Genomic DNA, 27,614 nt, shown 5'->3' with positions numbered 1-27,614 from the left:
TCCCTTTCTCCTCCTTTTCTATAACTCCTTTCAATGATTCACTCCTATCTCTCTGCCCTCGTTCCACTGTCCGTCTCCCCTTTTCCCTTGTCTTTGACTATTTCATAACTGCCTCCCATCCCTCTGTCTTTCATTCCCTCCACACATGTCCTCAATAAACTGAATGACCTTTTTCTTTAATTTCATCCCCTTCTATGCATCCTATTCCTCTGTCATTTGGTAACTGGCATTCTTCCATTACCCATCCTCTTCTCTTCTCTTCTCTTCTCTTCTCTTCTCTTCTCTTCTCTTCTCTTCTCTTCTCTTCTCTCTCTCTCTCTCTTTTTCACTCTATCCCACTATCCCTGTCCGTCTCCCCTTTCCCCCTCAGTGCCAGCAGTACAGGGAGCGGACAACGGTGCTGGAGAACCAGTCTGCGGGAACGTTTGTCCTCCAGGTCCACGCCGTGGATGCAGACGAGGGCTCCAATGGGAGAGTCACCTATGGATTCATGCACAAAGACAGCACTGTGCCTGCCTTCAGTATCCACCCAGACACAGGTACCGTACAGTCCAACTTCACGGTTTGGTTGTGGACCCTAGCAGCATCCCCATAGTGTTTAGGCCTTGTGTCATCTGGTACTGAAAGGGTTACAAGTCTCTGGATCGCTTTGGAACTACCTTGAAGTATTTAATGAATTCCAAAGTTCAAACTAATTCACTTTAATGACACCCTTTCAAAATGTGCCGGCACTCAAAAGGGGAAGAAAAGACTGCGGTTCAACAAAAAAAAAAAATGCACAAGCCCTCGTTTAAAAAGGAATTGCTTTATGAAATGTAACTGTTCAGTCGACGTCAATCATGAGCCTTTTATAGAGGAGAGAAAGGAGTGAAAGGAGAGGGGATTGGCTTTGCATGAACTGTTAGGAATCCTCGGAATGACTTTGATTTGAATTCAAGTGCAATTTACAAAACACCAAACATTTCATCATCAACTTCAATAGCACGTCAATTACGGTGTACTCACGTCCTTCATTCGTGTATTGATATCTGTAATTACATGGCATTACGCTCGCTAAACATAATACATGATATTCATTAAGTGGCATAGATGAGCTGACCATGTGTAAACAGTAACCAACACCCTGGCAGTAATAGCGTTTGAGAGAAAATGTTGTGTCCGGTCTGCCTTTGTCCGTTGCCCTAGCAACCACTGTACAACACTGTTCCCTCAGGTGTGATAGTGACGTCCAGGAAGTTTGACCGCGAGCGTCAGCGGGAGTACGCGGTGACGGTGACCGCCACGGACCAGGCAGCAGACCCCCTCATAGGGATCTGTCAACTCAACATCCTCATTCTCGACGAGAACGACAACAGCCCCAAGTTTGAGAACCTACGCTATGAGTGTAGGTTCTCTCTCGCACACACATGCACATAGACATGCAAAAGCACACAAAAAAATGCACTCACACGCACTCACACACATATGCACATAATCCAGTCCTACTATCGATCCAGTAGTATTTGCAGATCATGTCTACCTGGTTAATGTTTCATTGACAGCACCAGATCCGTGTTCATCTCGCCAAGACATAGTTTAGTCAACAGAGCTAAGGCTCACAATGCTTTCATCCAATTGAATATGACGTGTTGTCTTCCCCACAGACTTCCTGCGGGAGGACACAATGATTGGCACCAGTTTCCTGCGTGTGGCGGCCCACGACGATGACTACAGCACCAATGCCGCCGTCACCTACTCCATGTCTAAAGAACAGCCAGAGTACCTGAGGGTGAACCCCCTAACCGGCTGGGTCTACGTCAACCAGCCCATCTCACAGGTCAGGAACCCAACCTTAACCCCTAACACTAAACCTAACAGAACCGTCACCCATCTCAGCTGCACGTTAAGTCGTACTGCCCCAGGTATCTGTTGGTTGAGATGAGACTCATTACAGGGAATAATTCTCACTTCAGCGAGAGTATAGAGGAAGTCTAACTCGATATTTTAAAAAGTCATTGTAAGCCAGCACAAATCTAACAAGCTAATGTTTGAGAGGTTTTTAGCCGTTTTCTTCTTCGCTGGCTAGTCTGTAAATGTCCCTCCTCGGGGGAGAATGTTTTATCACATAGCACGAAATGGGAAGCCTGGTGTAGCGAGGAGGTGTTATTATGAGTGCTCCCAGGGAAGCTGTTGCTATGACTACAGAGTTCCTCTGTCAGCAGAACACTGTTGGTAGCACTCTGTCAGATGAGACAGTGTCATTTACGTTCACCCGTTACTACCAATGTTCTACCAATGTCCAGTAGCATGAGCCAAATACAGTACAACCAGCATATGTCCCTGTCCCTCTGACACTCCCTGACACTGTCACCCTGCGTGACAGGCCTCTCACTGTAACCTAATCTACACAATCACAGGGGGGGGCTTATGTTTCACGACTTCTCTAGCTGTCCTGCCTCTTCACCCATGTCTAAACTGCTCTTATTTCACGTGTCATGTCACTGCCACGCTGTTGCTATGACTACAGAGGACCTACATCACCCGGGAAATAGTTGCCACGGACGGGGGGAACCGGAGCAGTTCGGTGGAGCTGTCCGTCACCATAACCAACGTGAAGAACCAGCCTCCTCAGTGGGACAGGGACAGCTTTGACGTGGTCATCCCAGAGAATACCGTCAGGGACACACCCATAGTGGTAAGATGGGGAACCGGGACAAACAGGCTACGTCCCAAATGGTATTCATTTCCCTATGTAGTGCACTCTGGTCAAAAGTAATGCGCCGAGTAGGGAATAGGGTGACATTTGGGATGTAGGGTTACTGTGTTGGTTGTATGTGGAGGAGAAATAGATTAAGTCATGTTTTAACAGACGCATGGGATTATATGTCCTGGGGGAGGTAGAGGGACTTAGGGGTTATCTTAGGGCAGAGTTGAACATGAATGATGATGGAATACAAATTAGGATGGGTATGGCAGATGTAACATGAAACAGGCACTCTGAGGTGCATGGGGTTAGAGAAAGGTGAGTTAAGGGGAGGTTGGGACATGATGACACACATTAGGTTAGATACGCATTACAGAAATGGGGCTGGTAACTTGAGGAGGGTATTTTGAGCTGTGAACCAGTGTTTTCCCAAGGCTTCAAAGCAAATAAAAGCATCATGGAGTAGACTTGTTTGATCTAACATTTAAAGTTGTTCATTATACGGCTCTTACTATACTGTACCTTACAAACACCTCAACGCTCGGTGCCACTAGCTGCCTTTACCATTTCACTGCAGTAATGCACAGTGATGCGTATTATGACGTGCTCTATGGACACCCAGCTATTATGGTCTACGGCAAAAGACGAGAGTCGATAATTCCCTCAGGGCTCAACCTCCATCCCTACTCTCCCATCCTCCCTCTCTCTGGCACTTGCTGTGTCCTGGGATAGCCCTACATCCTCATGGCAACTTACTCCAGCCAACACCCCCCCCCCCCTCCCTCTGCTCCCCCTCTCCCTGCCCATGTCCAGACTCATCCTCCATCGCCTCTATTTTAAGCCAACCGCTTCATTACTTCTACGAGCCAGGCTCTGGCAATCACGAGCGCTGGATTATTCATAGGCATTTACTTTTATTTTTTAACTAATGCATTGAAAATGAATTTGCTGAATTTCCTCTGGATCTTTTAGAAGCTATTAAGGCTATTAAAAATGCAGATGAATATTTCACTGAGAGTGATCGAGAGAGGGTGAGTGAGTGAGGGGAAATGAACAGGGAGAGCGAGAGTGAAGGTTTCCTTTGGAGTTCTAAGGGATCAGCAAGATACATTTGTACTCTTCGGGGAAGATTTAATGGGCCACAGTAGGTTGTAGTTGATCTGTAGAGCTGCTTGTTTTGCAGGCGGCCTGAAGCCTAAAGCTGTGAATTGACTGCTATTGTCCTCTGTTTTGACCTTTCTCGGTCTCCTCTCTGAACCCCAGACTATCAAGGCCACCTCTCCGCTGGGGGACCCTAGAGTGACCTATAACCTGGAGGATGGGATGGTGCCGGAGACCAACATGCCTGTACGCTTCTATCTCACCCCTAATCGTGAGGATGGCTCTGCCTCCATCCTGGTGGCTGAGCCCCTGGACTATGAGACCACCAGGAACTTCATACTGAGGGTCCGGGCTCAGAATGTGGCTGCAGTCCCTCTGGCTGCGTTCACTACGGTCCATCTGAACATCACAGGTAAGACAGAGCCGTGCAACCTGCTCATACAAACAACCCATAATACTTTCCCTTTTTACTTCCATCCCAGCAGCATCGACTCAACAATGTACACAACCATCTCTCTCTCTCTCTCTCTCTCTCTCTCTCTCTCTCTCTCTCGCTCTGTCTCTCTTTCTCTGTCTCTCTTTCTCTCTCTCTCTCTCTCTCTCTCTCTCTCTCTCCCTCTCTCGCTCTGTCTCTCTCTCTCTCTCTCTCTCTCTCTCTCTCTCTCTCTCTCTCTCGCTCTCTCTCTCTCTCTGTCTCTCTTTCTCTCTCTCTCTCTCTCTCTCTCTCTCTCTCTCTCTCTCTCTCTCTCTCTCTCTCTGTCTCTCTTTCTCTCTCTCTCTCTCTCTCTCTCTCTCTCTCTCTCTCGCTCTCTCTCGCTCTGTCTCTCTCTCGCTCTCTCTCTCTCTGTCTCTCTCTCTCTCTCTCTCTCTCTCTCTCTCTCTCGCTCTGTCTCTCTTTCTCTCTCTCTCGCTCTGTCTCTCTTTCTCTCTCTCTCTCTCTCTCTCTCTCTCTCGCTCTCTCTCTCTCTCTCTTTATGTCTCTGACACACACTCTCGCTCTCTCGCTCTCTCGCTCTCTCTCTCTCTCTCTCGCTCTGTCCCTCTTTCTCTCTCTCCTCCTGACTCTCTCTCTCCTCCAGACTAACCCCAGAAAGCATGATGTACTGGGCTTTCAACCTTTTTTATTCAAATCAAGTTGATTTCCAGTCTCCCGATCTGGGCTTAATTCCCCATTACCGCGGCTTCTTACTGCAGTTCAGCCCACCCCTGACCCTCTGTCCCAAAATAGCTTTCATACCCACCGTAGCCCAGATCCAGGCTCCCTCCTCTTATCCTCCCCCTTCCCTCTAACCAGACTTCATCTCCCCCTCTATCATTCATGAGAGTTAGTCTTAAACCAGAGAGACATAATTAATCTGGCCAGACCCTCCTCACTCCTTCTCCTCTCCCTTATCTGTCTTAATAAGTGAGCCTTCATTCTTCTCCAGAGGATGGAGGGAGGCAGGGAGGGCTGGAAAGAGGAGGGTTGTAATGGATTTAGGACCCATGTTTAATTCATAGATTAAGACATTTTCTGCAAAAAAAACAACATGGAAGTGCATCGTTACTCTGAATGCATCCGAGCCTGGACTAACTATCATGAAATGTCCTCTTCTAAAGAAAACCATTTTTGTAGAAGTTTCTTGTAAAGTTATTGCGATAGTTCTCTTTAACAGTTAAGAAAGAGGTAATTGAGTTCAATAGACAAATGACTCTAACAAGCTGTTTGTATCATTTCTCTGTGGAAACGGTTGAACGGTGACAAATAGCGTGAGCTCTCGAGTGTCACAAAGAGGTCTTTGAAATGGTTGAATACACCTCCAGGAGTTTGAAGGTCTCCATTAATCTCTGTCAACAAATGTTTAGCCACAGAGACTACCGGACACAGAATGGAGTCTGCTGCCACCGTGTTTTACAGCCAGCTGCGTGAACGACATTCTACTCCTTATAAAACTCTTTCACGGAGAAAATACTGAGCCAAATGATGACGGATAATGCTGGTGTTTTTCTCTGCTAGATGTGAACGACAATGTTCCCTTCTTCACCTCCTCCATCTACGAGGCGTCGGTCACAGAGGGGGCGGCGGTGGGGACGTTTGTCACGCAGGTGTCATCCAACGACCTGGACCTGGGACTCAACGGAAAGGTGACGGAACACTTTGGAATACTGGAAATACAAAACAAGCCTCCTATATCAGCACTCCTACTCTGAGGCCTTTTGTGGAGACATGTCCTGGTTCTTAGCAATTTCTCAGAAAATCTGGAGTATTTGAGGAACTCCAGGCCTAGTGTTGTCAACCGTTGTTTTTACTTTAAATCCTTGTGAACAACCCACCAGTATGTAACCGGATAAGCTGAAACCACTCAAGTGTAAACCCACAGTAGCAATTCCCCTTTTAATTTCACCTTGGAGTCTTACACTGAAGGTAGAAAATGGAAAAACCCATCCATAGTTCTGTAGGATGGTGATCCTCCACAAGGGTCTGCTTCCTGTAGCCCATAAAATCTGTACTTCGGTTTGGCTTCCTGAGCTGAGAGCAACACACTGTATAAAACATACAATACGGCACTTCACACATACTGAAGCTTCCCCCTTTCCTGCAGGTAAATTACCTGGTGGCCTCATGGGTGGAATATTATTCAGATTTTTCAGAATTGCATAATTAATAAACATTCAATTTTTTTCAACCCCCCCCGAAAATCGGGTGTTTCTATGTCAAACGGTTTTGTTTTATTTCAGTCATCTGTGATGTAATATTGAAATGTAAACTCTATACCTGACATGGTACAGAGGTCTTCGTTTTATACTTTGGTTTCAAAGTAGATCTGGAGACACACACACACACACACACACACACACACACACACACACACACACACACACACACACACACACACACACACACACAGCACTGTCTACATTTCCTGCTGCTTTTCTGTGTATCTCTTTCTTGATCTCTGTCTTGCTCTCTATGCACACACAATCATGCATGCACGCACATCCCCCACACACACACACACACACACACACACACACACACACACACACACACACACACACACACACACACACACACACACACACACACACACACACACACACAGCACTGTCTACATTTCCTGCTGCTTTTCTGTGTATCTCTTTCTTGATCTCTGTCTTGCTCTCTATGCACACACAATCATGCATGCACGCACACACGCACATCCCCACACACACACACACACAGACACACACACACACACACACACACGCACACCAACAGTACAGGGAGTCTACTCATAATTGAATTCCCAGTACGAGGACACCATGTCTATCGGCACAGGGGTGCATAAAATGTACTCAGTTCTTTGCAGGCACAGCGTCCTTGGCTGCTTAATTGCTTGCTCTTGTCGAGGCAGGCTGAATCATAGATACCATGCAGGCCCACGTTTAGATAATGAGGATCGTTGATGGGCGTGAATATGAAAATGATTTTTTTCACGCCTGTCTGTTTTTTTCTACCAATAACTTGACCCCGCCAACCTTTTTATTACGGCATTACATTTAATTCAGCCTTTAATTTGTGCTCTTCCCCTGTACGACCCAATTCATTTTTTGACCCATGCAGTTTCAATCCTCTCTCTCAAAGAATTTCGCTGAATAACTTCCTGTGGCTGTTGAATGCCATTCATAGCTCGTCGACGCAGCTTTTGTTCCGTTTGAATATTAAAATTAGGTTCATTCTTCTTTGGTGAATAGACTTCAGGCTCCTGCTTTAAACCAAATTATAACGACATAGCTTTGTTTTATTGATATAGAAATAAATTGTCACAGAGGGTCACATGTGGCTGGGTTGAATGAGATCTCTCTGCTCCAGAGTAGTTCATTCAAGTTTGGTTAAATAAGAATGTGTGCACACATCCACCCCAATAGAGAAATAAATGAATCATATGCATGGTGTTATAGACTATTTTTACAATAAACTATTGTTTGAATAAAACTATTATTCTCTCTCCCGTCTCACTCACCTACCTTTGGTGATCCTTACTCTGCATCTCTGTCTTCCTTGTCTCTCTCACGTCCATCCTTTCATACTCATCCCTTGTCTCTCTCACGTCCATCCTTTCATACTCATCCCTTGTCTCTCTCACGTCCATCCTTTCATACTCATCCCTTGTCTCTCTCACGTCCATCCTTTCATACTCATCCCTTGTCTCTCTCACGTCCATCCTTTCTTACTCATCCCTTGTTTATCTCCGACGTCCTTTCCTCTCTTTCCACTCTCTTTAACCTCATCCTTCATTCTCTTCTACCCTGGCCTCCTGCTCTCCCTCCACTTCTTCCTCCTCCTCCTCCTCTCTCTCTCTCTCTCTCTCTCTCTATCTCTCTCTCTCTCTCTCTCTCTCTCTCTCTCTGTCTGTCTCAGATCTCCTACTCCCTGCTAAACGACCGCAGTGGGGACTACCAGTACTTCCGGATTGATCCTGAGCTGGGCTCCATCTACACAGAGACCGTGTTTGACCGTGAGACCAAAGGCTCCTACCTGCTGGAGGTCAAGTCAGTGGACGGCTGGGAGTCAGCACGGCCCGGGAAACATGGACAGCCCAACTCAGGTGAGGCCAGCTCAGATCAGCTCATCAGCTCAACAGGGCTGGAGGATGGTAGAGGACGAGAGAGAGAACAGCAATGCATGCAGTATGCACACAGTAGCACGGCTTATCAAATTGTGACGACTTAGGAATACACTGTGCGCAATGTCTGAATACATTTCAATACATTTGAAAAATGACCCCATTTTCTGGCCAGCTTTGGTACTACAGTAGGAGAGCTGGGGTTTGGAAGGCTGTTTCAGGACGTCATTTAAGTCTGAGCTGCTGCTTGTCTCTTTGGTGGGGAGGGATCCTCTCTCTCTCTACCAAATGTGCGTATCTCTCCCCAGAGGGAACTCTCACCCGCTGATGAACAACTAGACAGGGTCTTAAGGAGAATGTATTTTTCATTCATATTATCATAGATTATTAAAAGTTGCTCTCAGAGGCGTCACTACAGACCCTGGTTCGATTCCAGGTTGTATCACAACCGGCCGGCCGTGATTGGGAGTCCCATAGGGCGGTGCACAATTGGCCCAGCGTTGTCCGGGTTAGGGGTAGGCTGTCATTGTAAATAAGAATTTGTTCTTATCTGACTTGCCTAGTTAAATAAAAAAATATATTTAAAAAATAAAGAGGATTAGAGACTAGGGGCTTCAGAAGGATGGAGACTCCTCTCAGAACACTGCTCTTTTGCTTAAGCATGTAGAAGGAGTCTATAGGGCCTTCAACCCTCCATCCCTCACTATCCGTCCATCCCCTCTCCCGCCCAGCAACAGGCACCTACAGCCTGTCTTATACAACATACTAACATGGGGGTGTGAATCGTGGGGAAAAAACACATTCAAACATGCAAACACACACACGTTCTCACGTTCTCAATCTCTCTCTCCCTCTCACTCGACGAAAGAGTATACTGAATGAAATTGGAGGATCCCAGGAGTAGGGCGATGTTGTGATCGATGACAGCTGTTCAAAAAAGAAAAGAAAGAAGACTAGACACAAGGATAGAGGAGTATTGAGGAGGGGTCGTAAACACGACCTTGATGCAATAGCAGTGTTTACGAGTAAAGAGCAATCTGTCACGGTGTTGACACTGTGTACTTGCCATGCTTCCCTGTGTGTGTCTGGAACACAGGAGAGGAGGAGACAAATCAATTGACGATGGCTGCATCTGCCCAACAGATATGTCCTCCTTCTCCTCTCCTCCGTCAGACTCAGAAAGGTGTAAAAAGTTGGAGGTTGTGGCTTGTTTTGCTGCCAGGCTGCATTATCTCTGTGTTAAACTGCGAGCCCTCCTTGCAACCAGCTTACATAATTGATCTTATCATGAAGAGTGTATTGCAAATGATGTTCCTTTTCATACTCATATCAAAGGGAGCATATTATATTGGGATGGACCCCACTCCCTCCTCCCCTCAAGGGTCTCTTTTCACATCTGCCTACGGATTGCTTCAGAAACGAAAGACTCAGACGGAGAGAGAGAGGGAGAGATCTGAGGAATAACAGAGGGTGAAGATAGGAGGATGGAGGGAGAAATAGAGGGATAAAGAAGAGCGAGGGAAAGAGGGGGGGGGGGATATGTTCAAGTTGACAGAATAAGAGCGGGACTGGCGTTTAATCTCTCACTCTGTGCTCTCTCTCTCCTTCCTTCAGACACGGCGTACGTGAGGGTTTTCATCAGCGATGTGAACGATAACAAGCCTGTCTTTGCTCAGACGGTGTATGAAGTCGACGTGGATGAGGATGCAGACGTGGGCTTTGCCATCCTCACTGTCAGTGCTAATGACGAGGATGAAGGTAAGTGGTGGAGAGGGAGGAAATTACTTCCCTGTCATTCACACTCTCCCGGGGCTCAGTGAACGTGTGAGAGGTTACGAGGGCTCTCCATCTATCCTCAGGTCATGACCCTGAACAAAAACAATACGGTTGAGATGCCCTAGTTGTCATCAAGGCAAAGGGTGGCTACTTTGAAAAATCTCAAATATAAAATATATTTTGATTTGTTTAACACTTTTTTGCTTACTACATGATTCCATATGTGTTATTTAAAAGTTGTTATGTCTTCACTATTATTCTGCAATGTACAAAATAGTAAAAAATAAAGAAAAACCCTGGAATGAGTACAGTAGGTGTGTCCAAACATTTGACTGTATGTTTCACATCGATTTCATGTTATAGATTGTTGGTGTGTCATATAACTTATCAAGGTACTGCAGTGTATACAGAATACAAATCAGCTTTTCTTTTCATACAAACTGCATAAGTCTCCATGTGGCTTCCCCAATAGCTCAGAAAGGACATCCTTAACATCCCAATAGGCTCATCAACTCCCAGGCCAGGTACTGCACACACACACAGCACACAGCAACTCTACTCTCTCTCTCGACTGCAGCAAGCCCTATAATAACTCTCCCCCTATGGGCACCATCCATACCCCTCTCCCATCCATCTCAACCTATACTAACACACTGTCATTTATTCACCTGACTCACCCTCATTCAGCCGGCTCTAGCTCACACGGACCGCTACAATAAATCCATTGTGAAGCATATCATCTCCTTCGGTGCTGCGCCAGCTAGCTAGCACGGTGAGGGCTCTTTATCAGTCCGCTATGGGAATAGGAGAGAAGGGGGGCGTAGCTTCATATTATCAGACATTTATCATGTTGGAGCGCGTAGGCCTGTGGAGCAGCAACCACCTCTCTGTGATGAATTGGCTCGGCCGCGCCGCCAGCTCCATCTCCGCAATCTCAACACACAGTGCGCCGCGTGAGGGGACAGTCTCCGGGCCACTTTGGGTAATAAAGCACACACACGGGGCCAGCTATGCTGATGGGCCGACACCCCAAGCAGATTATCACTACTGAGGGAGCCAGGGAACTAGGAACACAGAGAAAGAGAGAGAACAGAGTGGGAGAGAGAGAGAGAGAGACAGTGAGGTCTTTTTCCTTTACTGTGCTGATAAGAGTTCCTGGAAGTGGAATCAGATCGTTTCTTTTTGTTCTCCTCCTGTCAGCATAACAGCTTATAGCCAGGGGAAGTGGGACGTTTTTTTTTTTTAACACGTACAAGTGGGAATAGGATTTCTTGTGTTTGTTTTTTCATTTAGTTTGTTTACACTGCGTTGCTCGCTCTGTGCATGCATGGTCTCCACTGGGATTTGAACTCAGCCGCTTGAAGGGGGAAGGAAGCTCAAATGAAAACATATCTATTCACAGGTCATTCTAATGTTTCATTAGCACTGTTGCCAACACAACAAAATACTCAGGATTAGGGATTAGTCCTCTGTCCTGTTCTGGCGTCCTCACTTTCATGTTGCAAATAACCTATGAATATATTTTCTTTGGAGATTCCTCCATTCTCCCTCTCTTGAGTTGTAATGTATTGAATCTGACTGAGACTCCATTGAGTCTCCTCTCAATTATTGGATTCTGTATATAACTCCTGATCAGCTAATAGACCCTATTACAATTGCTTTGTGATGCATAAAAATGAAGAAACTTCCTGAAATGTCCAGCAGAACTGTTACCTGGATTCAGTCAGAACTCATTGGAAAACTAAAACTTTGATTCCTGAAAAATGTTAGCTATATATGTTAAATGATATGTATGTGATGCTCATGGTGTCCATATTCTGCTTACTACACACGTCTTAGTTACCACATCGTTCTGTTTAGGCGCCAATGCTAAGCTGCGCTACCAGATCACGTCTGGCAACACTGGCGGGGTTTTTGACGTGGAACCAGAGGTGGGCACCATCTTCATCGCCCAGCCTCTGGACTATGAGCGGAACAAGGGCTACAAGCTGCTGGTGCTGGCGTCGGACGGGAAGTGGGAGGACTATGCGGATGTGATGGTCAACGTGGTCAACAAGAACGACGAGGCGCCAGTGTTCACGGTCAACGAGTACTACGGTTCTGTGACTGAAGAGCTGGATGGATCGCCTGTGTTCGTGCTTCAGGTATGTGTGAAACGCTCATTGAGTCACGCAGTCATCTTCATCTGTCACGTTATTGTGGCAACAGATACAAGTGATCTATTAAGTCATCACATGTATTAGCAGACAATGAGGGAGAATCGTACGATATCAAGGATCAGACTTCTGAAGTCTCGTGAGAGTATTTTGCCGCCAACTCAACCGTGTTATACAACTCTGTCAACGTGAAAGACTGACATTTTCTCTTTCTGTTATCATTTGAACGCTTTTCCCTCAGTATCTCAAGAGCTTCAAATTATAAGGCTCTGTCTGCATTTTTGTCGAAACTGAGTTACTTGCATAGCGTTGCTTTGTCAAATATTCTGTACCCACTGCATACCCTAATTCAAGTTCAAAAGAATACAAGATAACAATCATTCCAACCAATTATCTCAGAATCATCTTTTTGCAGATGGAACCTTATAATTCCAAGGTCACACAATTCTGTCATTCAAAATGTGAGTCATTGTGCACCAGGAGGTTGCAGACACTCTATTTCCCAAGCCTTTATGTCCTCAGACTGAATTGCATGAGATGACATCATGCTATTTCATAAGGTTCTTCAGATGGGACATCTGGTACTAGCTTTAGACCATTAGCAGTTTCCCCTCACCACTCATTGGTTTCATTTCACCTACAGTACCTGACGCTCTGCAATTCTCATGACAGATTTAAATTCTCGTGGTAGATGTTGCTCTGCCTGGGGATTGATTTGGGGCTGAGGTCAGGAGAGTGAAAGTTGTGCACGTAGCCGATAAACTAGAGTTGATCACTGTGCAGAGCAGGTAGGTGTGAAGTTAACACTTCAACCAACCTGATGGATGACACCAAGTCAGCCAGCTTCAATAATTAAACAGTGCTGAACTCCATAAAAGAAGTTTGCAGGCTGCAGATTAAAAAGCTTCACAAGCACATTCCCTTTGATGTTGTAGGTAACTGCTACTGACCCAGATAAGGATGCTGACCAGGAGGCCCTGCGGTACTCCCTCCATGGCCAGGGAGCCGAGAGCGAGTTCATTATTGATGAGGTGACGGGGAAGATCTATGCTCAGAGGACTCTGAACCGGGAGGAGCGGGCCGTGTGGAGGTTTGTGGTCCTTGCCACAGATGAGGGCGGCGAGGGTCTGACCGGATTCACTGACATCATCATCAACGTGTGGGACATCAACGACAACGCGCCCATCTTCACCTGCGCCCCCGATTGTCATGGCAACGTGCCGGAGAACTCTGCCCCCGGCACCTCTGTCATGGAGATGACGGCCACCGACCTGGATGACTCGGCCGTGGGCCAGAACGCTGTGCTGTCCTACAGGATTGTGGGTAATGCGGGTACAGGTGGCGGCGGCTCTGACATGTTCAGCATTAACCCGTCCACGGGCACCATCTCGGTGGCAATGAGTGGCCTGGACCGGGAGCAGGCAGAGACCTACCTGCTGATGGTGGAGGCCAGGGACGGGGGTGGCATGATGGGCACGGGTACAGCCACCATCAGGGTGACAGATGTGAATGACCACGCACCCAGGTTCACGGAGCGATCCTGCCTCGCCAGGGTTCCTGAGAGCAGTGAGCCCAACGCGGTGGTGCTGGAGCTGTCTGCTGAGGACTGGGACACAGGCGAGAACGCCCAGCTCACATTCAGTGTGGTGGCAGGAGACCCAGAGCAGAAGTTTTCCATGGTGAGCCAACGGCAGGAGCAGCGTGGCACCCTGAGGCTGAAGAAGAGGCTGGACTACGAGAGGCCCAGTGAGCAGCTCTTCAACCTCACCCTGAAGGTCGAAGATCTGGACTTCTCCAGCTTTATCCACTGTGTCGTAGAGGTAGAGGACTGTAATGACCACGCACCCATCTTCATCGCGCTCTCCCAGCCGCCAGCGCCCCTGCCCGAGGATGTGCCCGTGGGCAGCAGCGTGGCCAGGCTGACGGCCAGCGACTCTGACTCAGGCCAAAACAAGGAGATCACCTACAAAATCCTCCAGGAGTCAGACCCTCTGGGCCAGTTCTCTGTAGACCAGTCTGGTCTAGTCACTGTGACCAGCGCTCTGGACAGAGAGACAGCAGCGCAACACAACCTGGTCGTCCTGGCTTCTGACCACGGCTCTCCGGCCTTGACGGGCAGCGCCACCATTCAGCTGGCCCTGCTGGACGTCAACGACAACGGGCCGGAGTTTGAGGCAACGTACGCTCCAGTGGTGTGGGAGAACGTCTCTGGTCCCCAGCTGGTCAGACTCAACCAGACCTCCACACTGCTGCGGGCCGTAGACCGAGACTCAGCGGAGAACGGATCTCCATTCTACTTCAGCCTTCCCTTAGAGCTACACCACAGCAACGACTTCTACCTGCAGGATAACGGAAACGGCACGGCCACCATCACAGCCCTGAGGGCCTTCGACCGGGAGAGGCAGAAAGAGTTCCTCCTACAGATCATCATGAGTGACAGCGGCCATCCACCCAAGACGGTCACCAACACTCTGACCATCACCATAGGAGACGAGAACGACCATGCTCACCAGGCGGGAGAGAAGGAGATTTTTGTCAACAGTCACAGAGGTGAGATCACTGCCATCATCAATACACTATAGCACATGTATTCATGCATAGCACAGCACCGAGAGAACAAATTCACAAAGCAATATATGAATGAGGAGCAAATCATTTGACCCTCAGTCTGACCTTTTCCAGGGCTTGAAGGTTTTGCTTCAACTGGGAGTTTATGGAAAGAAACCATGTCTCTTTTGTTGTTCTGGCGCCTGTTGTAAGAGCTGCTATAGGTGCGAGCAATTAGGTATAGCTGATTCTCTTTTCTACTCTTCAGGATTGACTATCTATTCCTGGTTTATACCTCTCCTTTCACAAAATGAGTCAATACATTTTGTTCCCCATTGTTGAAGTGCAGTGGAGAGTTGCTGGTAATATGTGTTGACTAGTTTCTTTCAGACACATTTTCTTGTTGCCTTGCAATGACCATGATGGCGTTTCTCTAGCTAGCTGTTTTCAGAACAGTGCTCTTTTTGACTATGCCTCTTCGTGACACACACACACACACACACACACACAGACACACACCCTTGAGAAAATCTATGTTCTTTGCCGACAGGGAGGATGCCGACCACTGTCCTGGGGAAGGTCTACGCCCCGGATCCTGATGATTGGGACAACAAGACCTATGCCTTTGACGGACATGTGCCCAAGTAAGACATCCCTAGCTCTCTTCATCTGTATTTCTCTCTCTTTCCCTCCCTCCCGTCGCCCTCTCTCAACGCGCCATAAACCTTGAGAGTGATGTCTCTCCCGACAGCCTCTCTGTCATTGATGTTGTGGACCTGCACCTGAGACGAAGGAGCGAGACGAGCAGAGCAGAGGAACCCTGAGCGACAGGGCGTTTTTGAGACGTTTGCCTTGAGATCTCTGTGAAGGCTCAGCAGCTACAGCAGTGTTCGGAACATGTCATACCATGTGACACCTTCGACGGCCTCACATCCAGAAGCATGACGACTACCACTGCTATAGCCCTGCACTCACATACAGAAACGAAGATTGACTGTAGCTTCCCCCCCCCCCCCCCCCCCAGAGAATCTGTTCTTTCAACACACATAGCTACAGTATGTTGTTGAATCTATACAGAGTTAATATTTAATCTAGCATCTCTCATCTTCACTCGAGTAGAGAAACTTCTGCATTACTCAATAGGGAAAAGGTTGGAATCCAGTTGACTAATTTTGACACTTCATATTAAACACAGTTGGATTTGAAGATGATAAACCATCTCATCTCAATGTCTCCTTCACTATTTGATGTGCCTGGGATCTTGCTTTGATTCCCGGTGTAATCAAACTTGAATGAGCTCAATTACAAAGGAAGTATGAAGTCGTGGACCACAAGGAGTTGCTTCCTCTCATCTTTTGCTCTTATCCCTTTTATAATCTCCCCTTCTCTCCCCTTCTTTCGTCTATCCTCTCCTCCCTCCTCCCTCCCCCCTCCCCCTCTATTCTCTCCTCCCCCATATTTTCTTATTTTCTCTTCTTATATCCTCTCTCTCTTATCTATTCCTTCTTTTATTCTGCTGTTTTGAATCATTGTGTCTTAATCTCCTCGCTCTGGTTCCCAAATTCTCTCAGTCATTTCTTCTCATTTATGTCAACCTAGTATTCATTCACAGTGGTGATACCACCAACTCTAACTACAGATGTACCCCAGGCTGCTCATTTTACATGCAATATATGAAGCATTGATGTTGCTGATGTGGTTTTTGATGCCTCCTCAGTTACTTCATCCTGAACAAGCGGACGGGATTCCTGATCATTAAGGAGAACACTCCCCCGGGCAGTTACGAGTTTCAGGTGTGCGTGTCAGACGGCGTGTGGCCAGACGCCGTCTCCGGGGTAACAGTGTATGTGAGGGAGCTGCGCGACGAGGCCATCTACAATTCTGGATCCCTGCGCCTGGCAGGTACAGTACAGTACACAAGTCCTCTGAACCTTGACCTACTGTATGACCTGGGACACATCAGGGGTCGGAATGTTTTATATGGTGTTATCGTATGAAGATGATTTCTTATGTTTATAAGAATGTATATTTTCAAGATACAATGTATGGGTTAGTAACAGTGGAAACATGTCATTCTTGGAAGTATGTAATTCTCAATTATAATTAGACAATGTTTTGCTTCCTCAGCACTTTCATTTTGGGCGTCAATTATAGTCTGATGCACCGCTTGTGTGTGTGAAAATGAAATATACTCTGGAAGAGATGGTCTATGGCTGAGGGGATTTTATGATTTCTGAGATATTTAAATGAAAAGAGAGAGAGGAATAGCGGAGGGAGTCATGGCTCATATAAGCTGATAAAGGGATTTGCTTCAAAAAAACAGCAGCAGGCAATGTAGTCACACCAACCAGGAGCCGTTACATTACAGCTGGTGATTATATACGATGTAACATTATTTATTTAAAGGGAACTGGGTAAACAGGACGTTTTACAATATGTACTGTAAGTGATGAAAATGGAACCAAAATCTTCCGTAATCAATGTTTGTTTACGCTCTGCTTCAGTCCATTTCATCTACAGTAGAGCCGCTTGGTTTCCTAAACTTCTTAGCCGGGTATTTCGAGTGCATCCTCTAAATGACAACAATATCCACTGCATTTAGAGAGCTGGAGAGTTTGTATTGATCGAAATGGCTCGTGGCATAAAATGTCTGTTGAAGGTGAGTGTTATTGGAAGCAATATGGCAACAACTGCTGTAGTGCTGAGAATTGAACCAGACTCAGACGCTCAACCTAGAGTGCAATTACCCTAATCAGTCCTGAGACCCCAGCAAGACTGTATTCATGTGACTTGTCCGCAAGCCCAGCCCATATATTTATCCTCACAATGAAGTGTTTTACCATTTTCTTTTTTAGGGAAACCAGGGCTACAAGTAGTAGAATTTAACATGAACAGTTGCGTTCATGAGTTTTACTGACAGATAGAAAAAACAAGGTCTGCCAAATCAAAACATTTATAGAAATGAATTGATATGAATATTGTAAGTACATAAATTATTTCCTCAGTGGGAAATGATTATCCAACGAGTCAGTTTCGACTGTTTCAAATGTGCGGCGTTTCCCTAGAAGAACCCCTTACCTTCGAATGACTCCTGAGTAGCGTGTGAGCATCATAGAGCAATGTGTTCGTGAGCGTCTCCGATTGTCATAGAGAGCTTTTAGTCGTTTGTTGCTTAAACCATTCGGACTCTACAGACGTTTTTACAGAAAGATCCGGGGCCTCTTCGAGATCCACCCTTGTCTCACAAACACCGATCTTGCTCAGCCCCCATTAATCACACAGACGTGGTTGGTATCTCCGGACGTAGAAGAAGTCGCCGATTCCAATGGTACAAAACCCGACGTCCGTAGCTGAAACACACAACGTTTAAACAGTGTTAGAAGTCCAAAACGTGCGGTGCTACAGTGGGACACATTGGGTTAAATATACATTTGTAGACACAACCCAGAAAATGTTAAATGTCAACACCAAGACTGCCCCCAATCCAAATGTATTTGTAAACAGCAATTACCTGAAGGTAATTGGGATTGTGAAAGCCATTTTCAGGTTATTTCACAAATAAAGCACTCTGTAAACATTCTCATGGATTCCAAGTCTGAAGGATTATGTAAAATTCTACTTATAGTATTACTGACATAGCTTCCTTGACATTTTAAATCCCATTTCAAGAACAAATGTGGAAGGCAATAAGGACATGTAGTGTTAAATCTTATTCTGGGAGATTAAGGCTCTTTGTGGAAAACTTGCAGGAGAATATGATTGAAAGGTGAAATGTGTGGTAAATAGTGAATCCTTGAGATGCCCACACCAGTTCACATAAGCATATATGACATCTTCAAAGAAACACACACACACACACACACACACACACACACACACACACACACACACACACACACACAGCTTTATTTTTGTGAAATTTCAGGACTTTTGGGGGGAGTAAAAATGTTTGACCATTACAAATCCTATTTTCCCTAACCCCTAACCCTTTAACCTAACCCTAAACCTAACCCTAACCTTAACCCAAAACCCTAAATCTAACCCTTAAGCTTAAAATAGCAAATTCAGGACATGAAGAAGTCTTTTTTTATTATTATTGTTTTCCTACCTTGTCTGGCCAACCAGGTGAATTATTAGGACATTAGGGTCCTGGTAAAGGAAGGTAGGAAAACAAGTACACACACACTTACTCTCTTTCGCTCTCTCTCTCAAACGCACAGCCCTCTGGGTAATGTCTTTTATGTGGGATAAAGAACTTTGAAACAGCTTGAGTGTGTCTTTTTCTGGCTGGGAGATTAGTTAGAAAAAGTTTCACATTTAATCCTTCATTCCATTCTCCCCCTTGCCTCACTTCTGTCTAACTCTGGGGCCCACCTCACCTGTTTGCATCTCTCCTGCTTCCTGCTTCATGCGATCAATAAAAATAGAAATTGGAAAAAATATCTTCAGTTCACCTCTGGGATTAACACCAATACTAACCTCTGAGTCTGTCTCAAGGTCCTATTGACCCAGTCAACTTAGACCCTCTACTCTGTCACCATCAGTGTGTCTGTCTGCTGACCTGACATGACAGGGGCATGCTAGTCTCTTTTAATGGAGGTAGTTTGTATTTACTGTGCCTTACGTATGTATTTGGACAGTGAAGCAAAAATTTGGCTGTGTCCTCCACCATTTTGGATTTGAGATCAAATGTTTTATATGAAGCAACAGTACAGAATGTCACCTTTTTATTTGAGGGTATTTTCATACATATCTGTTGCACCACTTAGAAATCAATGCACTTTATGTATCTAGTCCCCCCATTTGAAGGTGTAATAATTATTTTGACAAATTCACTTATGGTTTTTAGTTTAGTCAAAAGTTTAGTATTTTGTCCCATATTCCCAGCACACAATGACTACATCAAGCGTGACTCTACAAAGTTATTGGATGCATTTGCAGTTTGTTTTGTTTGTGTTTCGGGTTGTTGTGCCCAATAGAAACAAATGGTTAATGATTTAGTTTGTCATTTTGGAGTCACTTTTATTGTAAATAAGACTAGAATATGTGTCTGAACACTTTTACATTCATGTGGATGAATTAATCATGAAAGTTAAAGATGAAAGTGACTCCAAAATGACATTACATTATTTACAATTCATTTCTATTGGCCACAGCGTAATCCGAAACAGAACCACAGCAAATTGCAAATGCATCCAACAAGTTTGTAGTCACAAGCTTGATGTAGTCATTGCATGCTAGGAATATGGGACCAAATACGAAACCTTTGAATTAATGTTATATACTGTAAGTGAATTTGTCCAAATACTTATGACACCTTCAAATGTGGGAACTAGATACATAAAGTGCTTTCATTTGTGGAGTTGAATTCCAAAATACTATCCAATACTATCCAAAATACTAAACGTTGGGGAATTAGATTTTATTGTTTAATAGGCATCCCGTTAGCTGGACACCTGTCGACAACATCCGGTGAAATTGGAGGGCGCGCTATTCAAATAAATAATCGTAATATTAAACATTTATCAACATACAAGTATCTTATATCATTTAAAAGCTTAAATTCTTGTTAATCTAATTGCATTGTCCGATTTACAATAGGCTTTACAGCGAAAGCATACCATGCGATTGTTTGAGGACCGCGCCCCACATCAACATATTTTTCAACCAGCACAGGCTTCACAATATCACAAATAGCGATTAAATAAATAATTTACTTTTGAAAATCTTCCTCTGTTTGTAATCCCAAGGATCCCAGCTACAACATGAATGGTTAATTTTGTTAGATAAAATCCTTGTTTATTTCCCAAAAAGTCTGTTTAGTTGGCGCCATCAATTTCAGTAATCCACTTGTTCAACATGTAGACAAAGGAATCCAAAAACCTACCGCTAAACTTTGTTCAAACAAGTCAAACTACGTATCTAAACAATCTTCAGGTTCCCTAAAATGTAAATAAACTATAATATTTAATACGGAAAGAAGTAAGTTCAATAGAAAAGTAAAAGTGCGTGTCCTCTTCGTCACACGCCCACAGACTGATTTCAAACTGTGACTCTTTGTACCAAAACTCCAAATTCTTCCTCGTTTTGGAAGAAACAAGCCCGAAACCTTGAACAAAGACTTTTGACATCTAGTGGAAGCCATAGGAATTGCAATCTGGAGGTTTAAATTGCATAAGACCCATAGCTTTCCATTATTAGAGCCTGGGACCTTAAAAAAATCTAATAAATCAGGTTGGTTTTTCTTTGGATTTTTGACTACCATATTAATTGTGCTATAGTCTCATACATTATTTTAACCTCTAGTGACACCCCATCCCGTGAACGGGACCGTTGTCATCATCTGACACTAATTAGCATAACACAACAGACATAAATATTACTCGAAAATATTCCTATTCATGAAAATCACAAGTTAAATATATTGAGACACAGCTTAGCATTTTGTTAATCACCCTGTCATCTCAGATTTTCAAAATATGTTTACAGCCTAGCATAGCATTTTGTCCAGCTAGCAGCAGGTAACTTGGTCACGGAAATCAGAAAAGCATTCAAATTAAATCGTTTACCTTTGATGAGCTTCGGATGTTTTCACTCACGAGACTCCCAGTTAGATAGCAAATGTTCCTTTTTTCCAAAAATATTATTTTTGTAGGCGAAATAGCTCCGTTTGTTCTTCACGTTTTGGCTGAGAAATCGCCGTCACGAAAACGGCAAAAAATATTCCAAATTAGCTCCATAATATCGACAGAAACATGGCAAACAATGTTTATAATCAATCCTCAAGGTGTTTTTCAAATATCTATTCGATAATATATCCATCGGGACAATGAGTTTTTCAGTAGGACCGATTGGAGTAATGGCTACCTCTGTATTTTACGCGAGAATCTCTCTGGGAGCATCAGGTGACCACTTGCGCAATGTAGCCGCCTACGGGTATTCTTCAAACAGAAATGCGTAAAACTACGTCACAATGCTGTAGACACCTTCGGGAATACGGAGAAAGAGTAATCTGGTTGATAGCCCATTCACTGCTCAGTAGGGACACATTGGAACGAAGCGCTTTCAAAACACGAGGCACTTCCGGATTGGATTTTTCTCAGGCTTTCGCCTGCAACATCAGTTCTGTTATACTCACAGACAATATTTTTACAGTTTTGGAAACTTTAGAGTGTTTTCTATCCTAAGCTGTCAATTATATGCATATTCTAGCATCTTGTCCTGACAAAATATCCCATTTACTACGGGAACGTTTTTTTCTTTTTCAAAAATGAAAATACTGCCCCCTAGTCACAAAAGGTTAACATTTCTACAAACTTTAAAGTGTTTTCTATCCAATGCTACCAATTATTTGCATATCATGGCTTCTGGGCCTGAGTAGCAGGCAGTTTACTTTGGGCACGTCAGTCAAGCGGAAATTCAGGAAAATAGACCCTAGCCCCAAGATGTTTTAAAGAATTGAACATCTGTAGATGGACTACAGACAATTTATTGTTGAAAGTCAGCAGACATGCAGTTGGCATGTTACTGATAGTCTGTAGATAGTCCATCGGTTGATGCTCTACAAGTTTTACCATACCCTTAAATAAAGAACTTGTTATCTAATATCCAATAGCTTCAGTGTCCAAATAAATACTTAGGGGGGTGTATGTACGTGTCTTTGTTTTGTGTGCATGTGTGTGTGTGTGCGCTTGTGTGTGGGTTTGTGTGTATCCCCCTAATGCCCGTGGGAAGGAGAGTCAATGTGATCATTGCATTGGATCAAAGCCAGGTGTAAATCTGTCCCTCCATGTTAAAGACAGTCCCTGCCTGTCTCCCACAGCACTGGTAATGAGACCAGACAGATGGCTGCAGCATCCCCTCACTGAGCTCCATTTCCATTCTCTTATTGTCAATCTAGGATTCCTCCCTCTGTCTGCTCCCATGGCCTTAATCACACTGAGCAACACTGACACTCCTCGGGACCTAATGATCCCAGATTGACACAGCTCAGGTGTTCCCAGCATGACACTTAAAGCCTGCCGTCAGCGCGGGGATTAAGAGTTGGAGAGATGAGAGCACACAGACACACTACACATTGTCAGAAAGTTACACACACACTCACATATTTAGTCAGACAGTTACACACACTAAACTTTTTATTAACAACCAAATTCAAAAACATGAATTTATTAAACGTTTCATTCACCAGATATGACTATTGGAGCCATCTCCCTTATAACTATTTCTAACTATGTCACTGATATCATTAAAATTGGATGAAATCTCTTTTCCTTTCCTTTCCACCTGTCTCCTGTGTGCTAAAGAGTTTCGATTGGAGCAGTAGGGGGACCCTGTCTATGTCAAACAGGGCCCAGGGGACTGCGGGGAGTGGGGGTGGGCAGAGGTCAAGCCCAGGGCCCCTGCTCCAGCCCCAGCTCCCCTCTCTCTCCTAATCCCATGCTAGAAGGTGTCGGCTCAATTAGAGGAATCCTTGACTCAGGGGAGAGACGGCCTCGGCTCAGGAGCTCTCTCACCTTGGCACCCTCTCCTTGGCAACTCTTCCAAATTGAGGTTGAAGGCTGTTCCGTCCTCTCCCTCTCAATATCCCTGACATAGCCAGAGGGGTCTTTCTGTGTGAGCGTTGGCTGTGACTGTGACAATGTGTAGCAGGGATGGGTGGTGTCTGTCTTGCTGAGCCAGGGCCAGTGGCTCTCGGGCGGGGAGAGGGGAGGAGATTGACAGGGCCTGTCTGGTCAGGTCTGGGAACACATTCTGTTTATTGCCTGTAAGTTTCTCCTGCTCATTGAAGAGATTTGGGGGATGCATTAATTTAGCCTCGGAAAACGAGAGGGACGAGTCCTCTGGCATATGTTCTATTCTGAACTTGTATAACTTTGTTTGTTTGTGTGTCTATGTGTGGTGTGTTGCAGACGTCACAGCGAAGGAGTTTATTGAGCAGCGTGGTAGCTTGAGGAGTCGCTATGAACTGCTGGTGGACTTCCTGTCAGAGATGTTGGCGGTGGGCGTTGATGACATCAACGTCTTCAGCCTGATGGACGTCAGGGAGAGGACACTGGACGTGCGCTTCGCAGTGCACAGCAGTCCCTTCCTCAGAGCAGAGAGACTACAGGGATACCTCGCTGCTCACAAACAAAAGGTAATGATGACCCTGGAAGTTATCCTGTTGAATACACTATGACTTTCTTTGAGTAAGAAAATGAAAATAAAAGAACGATTGTGTGATTATTTTAACGAGCCTCACTCATTAAGCATCAGAAGATGCAACCCTAACTTGACCCCACTGAAAATACACACAGGATTAGTGGACAGAAGACATTTCCATATGTGGTCAAATTATGGAAAATACAGTCACTCAGGATTGTTGCCTATTTTGAAGAGAGGGGGATTTCAATCGAAAAAATGTGCAATATGTATTTGTGTAGCCTTCTGTTTTCCACATAATGAAACATGTAACCCTCTAGTTTTTTTGAGCTGGTTTTATGTGGATGTTACTAATGGATTATGTAACATTGCAATGTCAATTACAGTATAATATATCTGAACTGCTCTTGTGGTGCTGTCACTTTGAATACATTAGTTATAGCAGTATTGGACTGTATTCACCAGACCAGCTATAGATTATTGTGGGCTGTGGAGCCTTACAGTGTAGTTGTTACACAGGGACAATCTTTAAAGTTAAACCAGACTATTACACCGTGTTGGGCCAGTAACCAAAAGGTCGCTGGTTTGAATCCATGAGCCGACTAGGTGAAAAGTCTTGAGCACAAAACCTGTATTTGCTCTTTTAAGTCGCTCTGGATAAGAGATTCTGTAAAATTACTAAATGTACAATTTCAAAATTGTAATCATCCTCCTTACCCAACACTTAGTTTCGGCTTCCTTCTGTTCTGCCATCTCTTCATTGAGGCGCACATTCACTTCCTCTTTCATGCAGTTGAAAGCTAGAGAGAAATAGTGTAGGGAGAGAAAGAGAGAGAGAGGGGGATATACCGAGTTGGAGAAATCAGTGAAAGAGAGAACGAAAGACAGAAATAAAGAGAAAGGGAGAGAGAGAAGGAAAGGAGAAAGAGAGGTTGGGGATGCTTCAGGTGTGGCTTGTGGTTGGTCTGTGCTCTGTCATCTGGATTTCGTGTGCCCCTCTGAAAAGACATCGATCACAATGAGATGTGAAGTGTGGCGAGGGAAGATGAGCGAGGAGAGGGAAATAGGGAGGGGGGAAGGCTGTGGTTATTAAAGTTTGCAATTCTACAGTAATGCTCGGAAATATGAGAGACATAAATGGTATTTTCTCTCTCTCTCTCTCTTTCTCTGTTTCTTTCACGGCAATAGAGATTTCCCTTGCTGGTAGAGCATTTCAATTGTTAGTGCACCCCTGACAGTTTTAAGAAAGAACATATTGGTTTTCTGTGGTTAAATTCATTGATATGTAGACCAAGTTCTATGTTCCTCTTGTAGAAGTAATAAAGTGTCTAGAGAGAAGGGACGTTCTAGTTGATTTTGGAAAGTGAAAGGGGACCCTTTTGTGTTATAGATCTCTGCTTCCAGGCCTTTTGTTGTGAGACTTCATTTCTGGATTCTGTAATGTAAAATGGGTTGTCTGGATACATGGCCAATCCAAAAAGAATTATAAGTAAGTTGTATCGAAATATCCAAACATAGCCCTGCATACTCTTTGTCAGCGTCTTGCCAGTAGATGATATTGTGAAGGAAAATGCCTCCCCTAAGTCCCATAATATAAACTGTGTTTTGAAGTACACTACATGACAAAAAGAATGTGGACACAGCATTCCAAAATCATGGACATTAATATGGAGTTGGTCCCCCTTTTGCTGCTGTAACAGCCTCCACTCTTCTGGGAAGGCTTTCCACTAGATGTTGGAAAATTGCGGGGGCTTCCATTAGGCCACAAAAGCGTTAGTGAGCTGGTCAGGCACAGATGTTGGGCAATTAGGCCTGGCTCGCAGTCGGCGTTCCAATTCATCCCAAAGGTGTTCGATGGGGTTGAGGTCAGGGCTATGTGCAGGCCAGTGAAGTTCTTCCACACCAATCAGTCATTGTATGCTGTAATGTTAAGATTTCCCTTCACTGGAACTAAGGGGCGTAGCCCGAACCATAAAAAACAGCCCCAGACCATTATTCCTCCTGCACCAAATTTTACAGTTGGCATTATGCATTCGGGCAGTGATTCATCACTCCAGAGAACACTTTTACACTGCTCCAGAGTCCAATGGTGGTGAGCTTTACACCACTCCAGCCGACTCTTGGCATTGTGCATGGTGATCTTATGCTTGTGTGTGGCTGCTCGGCCATGGAAACCCATTTCATGAAGTTACAGACGAACAGTTCTTGTGCTGACTGTGCTTCCAGAGGCAGTTTGGAACTCGGTAGTGAGTGTTGCAACCGAGGACAGACGATTTTTACAGAAATGTTTGTCTATGGAGAGTGTGCCCGTCAGCAATGGGTGTGGCTGAAATAGCCGAATCCCAAAATTTGAAGGGATGTCCACCTACGTTTGTATATACAGTGGCTTGTGAAAGTTTTCACACCCTTTGCATTTTCCCTATTTTTTGCCTTACAACCTGGAACTAAAATAGATTTTTGGGGGGTTTGTATTATTTTATTAACACAACATGCTTTGAAGAAGCAAAATATTTTTTATTGTGAAACAAACAAGAAATAAGACCGCAAAGTCAATACTTTGTAGAACCACCTTTTGCAGCAATTACAGCTGCAAGTCTCTTGGGGTATGTCGATTTTTGCCCATTCTTCAAGGCAAAACTGCTTCAGCTCCTTCAAGTTGGATGGGTTCCGCTGGTGAACAGCAATTTTTAAGTCATACCACTGATTCTCAATTGGATTGAGGTCTGTGCTTTGACTAGGCCATTCCAAGACATTTAAATGTTTCCCCTTAAACCACTCAAGTGTTGCTTTAGCAGTATGCTTAGGGTCATTGTCCTGCTGGAAGGTGAACCTCCGTCCCAGTCTCAAATCTCTGGAAGACTGAAACAGGTTTCCCTCAAGAATCTCCCTGTATTTAGCGCCATCCATCATTCCTTCAATTCTGACCAGTTTCCCAGTCCCTGTCGATGAAAAACATCCCGACAGCATGATGCTGCCACCACCATGCTTCACTGTGGGGATGGTGTTCTCGGGGTGTGTTGGGTGTTGGGTTTGCGCCAGACATAACATTTTCCTTGATGGCCGAATAAAGCTACATTTAAGTCTCATCTCACCAGAGTACCATCTTTCATATATTTGGGGAGTCTCCCACATGCCTTTTGGCGAACACCAAACGTGTTTGCTTATTTATTTTTTTAAGCAATGGCTTTTTCTGGCTGGACTTCCGTAATGCCCAGCTCTGTGGAGTGTACGGCTTAAAGTTATCCTTAAATTGATCCAATCTCTGCTGTGGAGCTTTGCAGCTCCTTCAGGGTCATCGTTGGTCTCTTTGTTGCCTCTCTGATTAATACCCTCCTTGCCTGGTCTGTGAGTTTTGGTGGGCGGCCACCTCTTGGCAGGTTTGTTGTGGTGCCATATTCTTTCAAATTTGTAATAACGTATTTAATGGTGTTCCGTGGGATGTTTTTAAAAAAATAATCCAACCCTGATCTGTACTTCTCCACAACTTTGTCCCTGATCTGTTTGGAGAGCTCCTTGGTCTTCATGGTGCTGCTTGCTTGGTGGTGCCCCTTGCTTAGTGGTGTTGCAGATTCTGGGGCCTTTCAGAACAGGTGTATATATACTGAGATCATGTGACAC

The 27,614-nt window shown here is 44.9% G+C and overlaps 1 protein-coding gene across 1 annotated transcript in view; it reads left to right on the top strand.

Moving 5' to 3' along the window:
• LOC115112741 (neural-cadherin-like) overlaps window positions 1-27,614 on the top strand; it is a 231,134-nt gene that overhangs the window by 124,847 nt on the left and 78,673 nt on the right. Inside the window, exons 9-21 of the mRNA XM_065013013.1 lie at window positions 371-539; window positions 1,214-1,384; window positions 1,644-1,816; window positions 2,507-2,674; window positions 3,947-4,196; window positions 5,781-5,908; window positions 8,169-8,355; window positions 9,988-10,131; window positions 12,010-12,293; window positions 13,241-14,855; window positions 15,403-15,496; window positions 16,570-16,754; window positions 23,765-23,991. Of these exons, the coding sequence (XP_064869085.1) occupies window positions 371-539; window positions 1,214-1,384; window positions 1,644-1,816; window positions 2,507-2,674; window positions 3,947-4,196; window positions 5,781-5,908; window positions 8,169-8,355; window positions 9,988-10,131; window positions 12,010-12,293; window positions 13,241-14,855; window positions 15,403-15,496; window positions 16,570-16,754; window positions 23,765-23,991 (3,795 nt within the window). The remainder of the gene's footprint in view (window positions 1-370; window positions 540-1,213; window positions 1,385-1,643; window positions 1,817-2,506; window positions 2,675-3,946; window positions 4,197-5,780; window positions 5,909-8,168; window positions 8,356-9,987; window positions 10,132-12,009; window positions 12,294-13,240; window positions 14,856-15,402; window positions 15,497-16,569; window positions 16,755-23,764; window positions 23,992-27,614) is intronic.

This window comes from Oncorhynchus nerka, linkage group LG28, assembly GCF_034236695.1.
Source record: "Oncorhynchus nerka isolate Pitt River linkage group LG28, Oner_Uvic_2.0, whole genome shotgun sequence".
Classification (NCBI taxonomy): domain Eukaryota; kingdom Metazoa; phylum Chordata; class Actinopteri; order Salmoniformes; family Salmonidae; genus Oncorhynchus; species Oncorhynchus nerka.
Note: the sequence above shows the minus strand (reverse complement) of the source record. Positions and strands in the feature narration are given on the sequence as shown.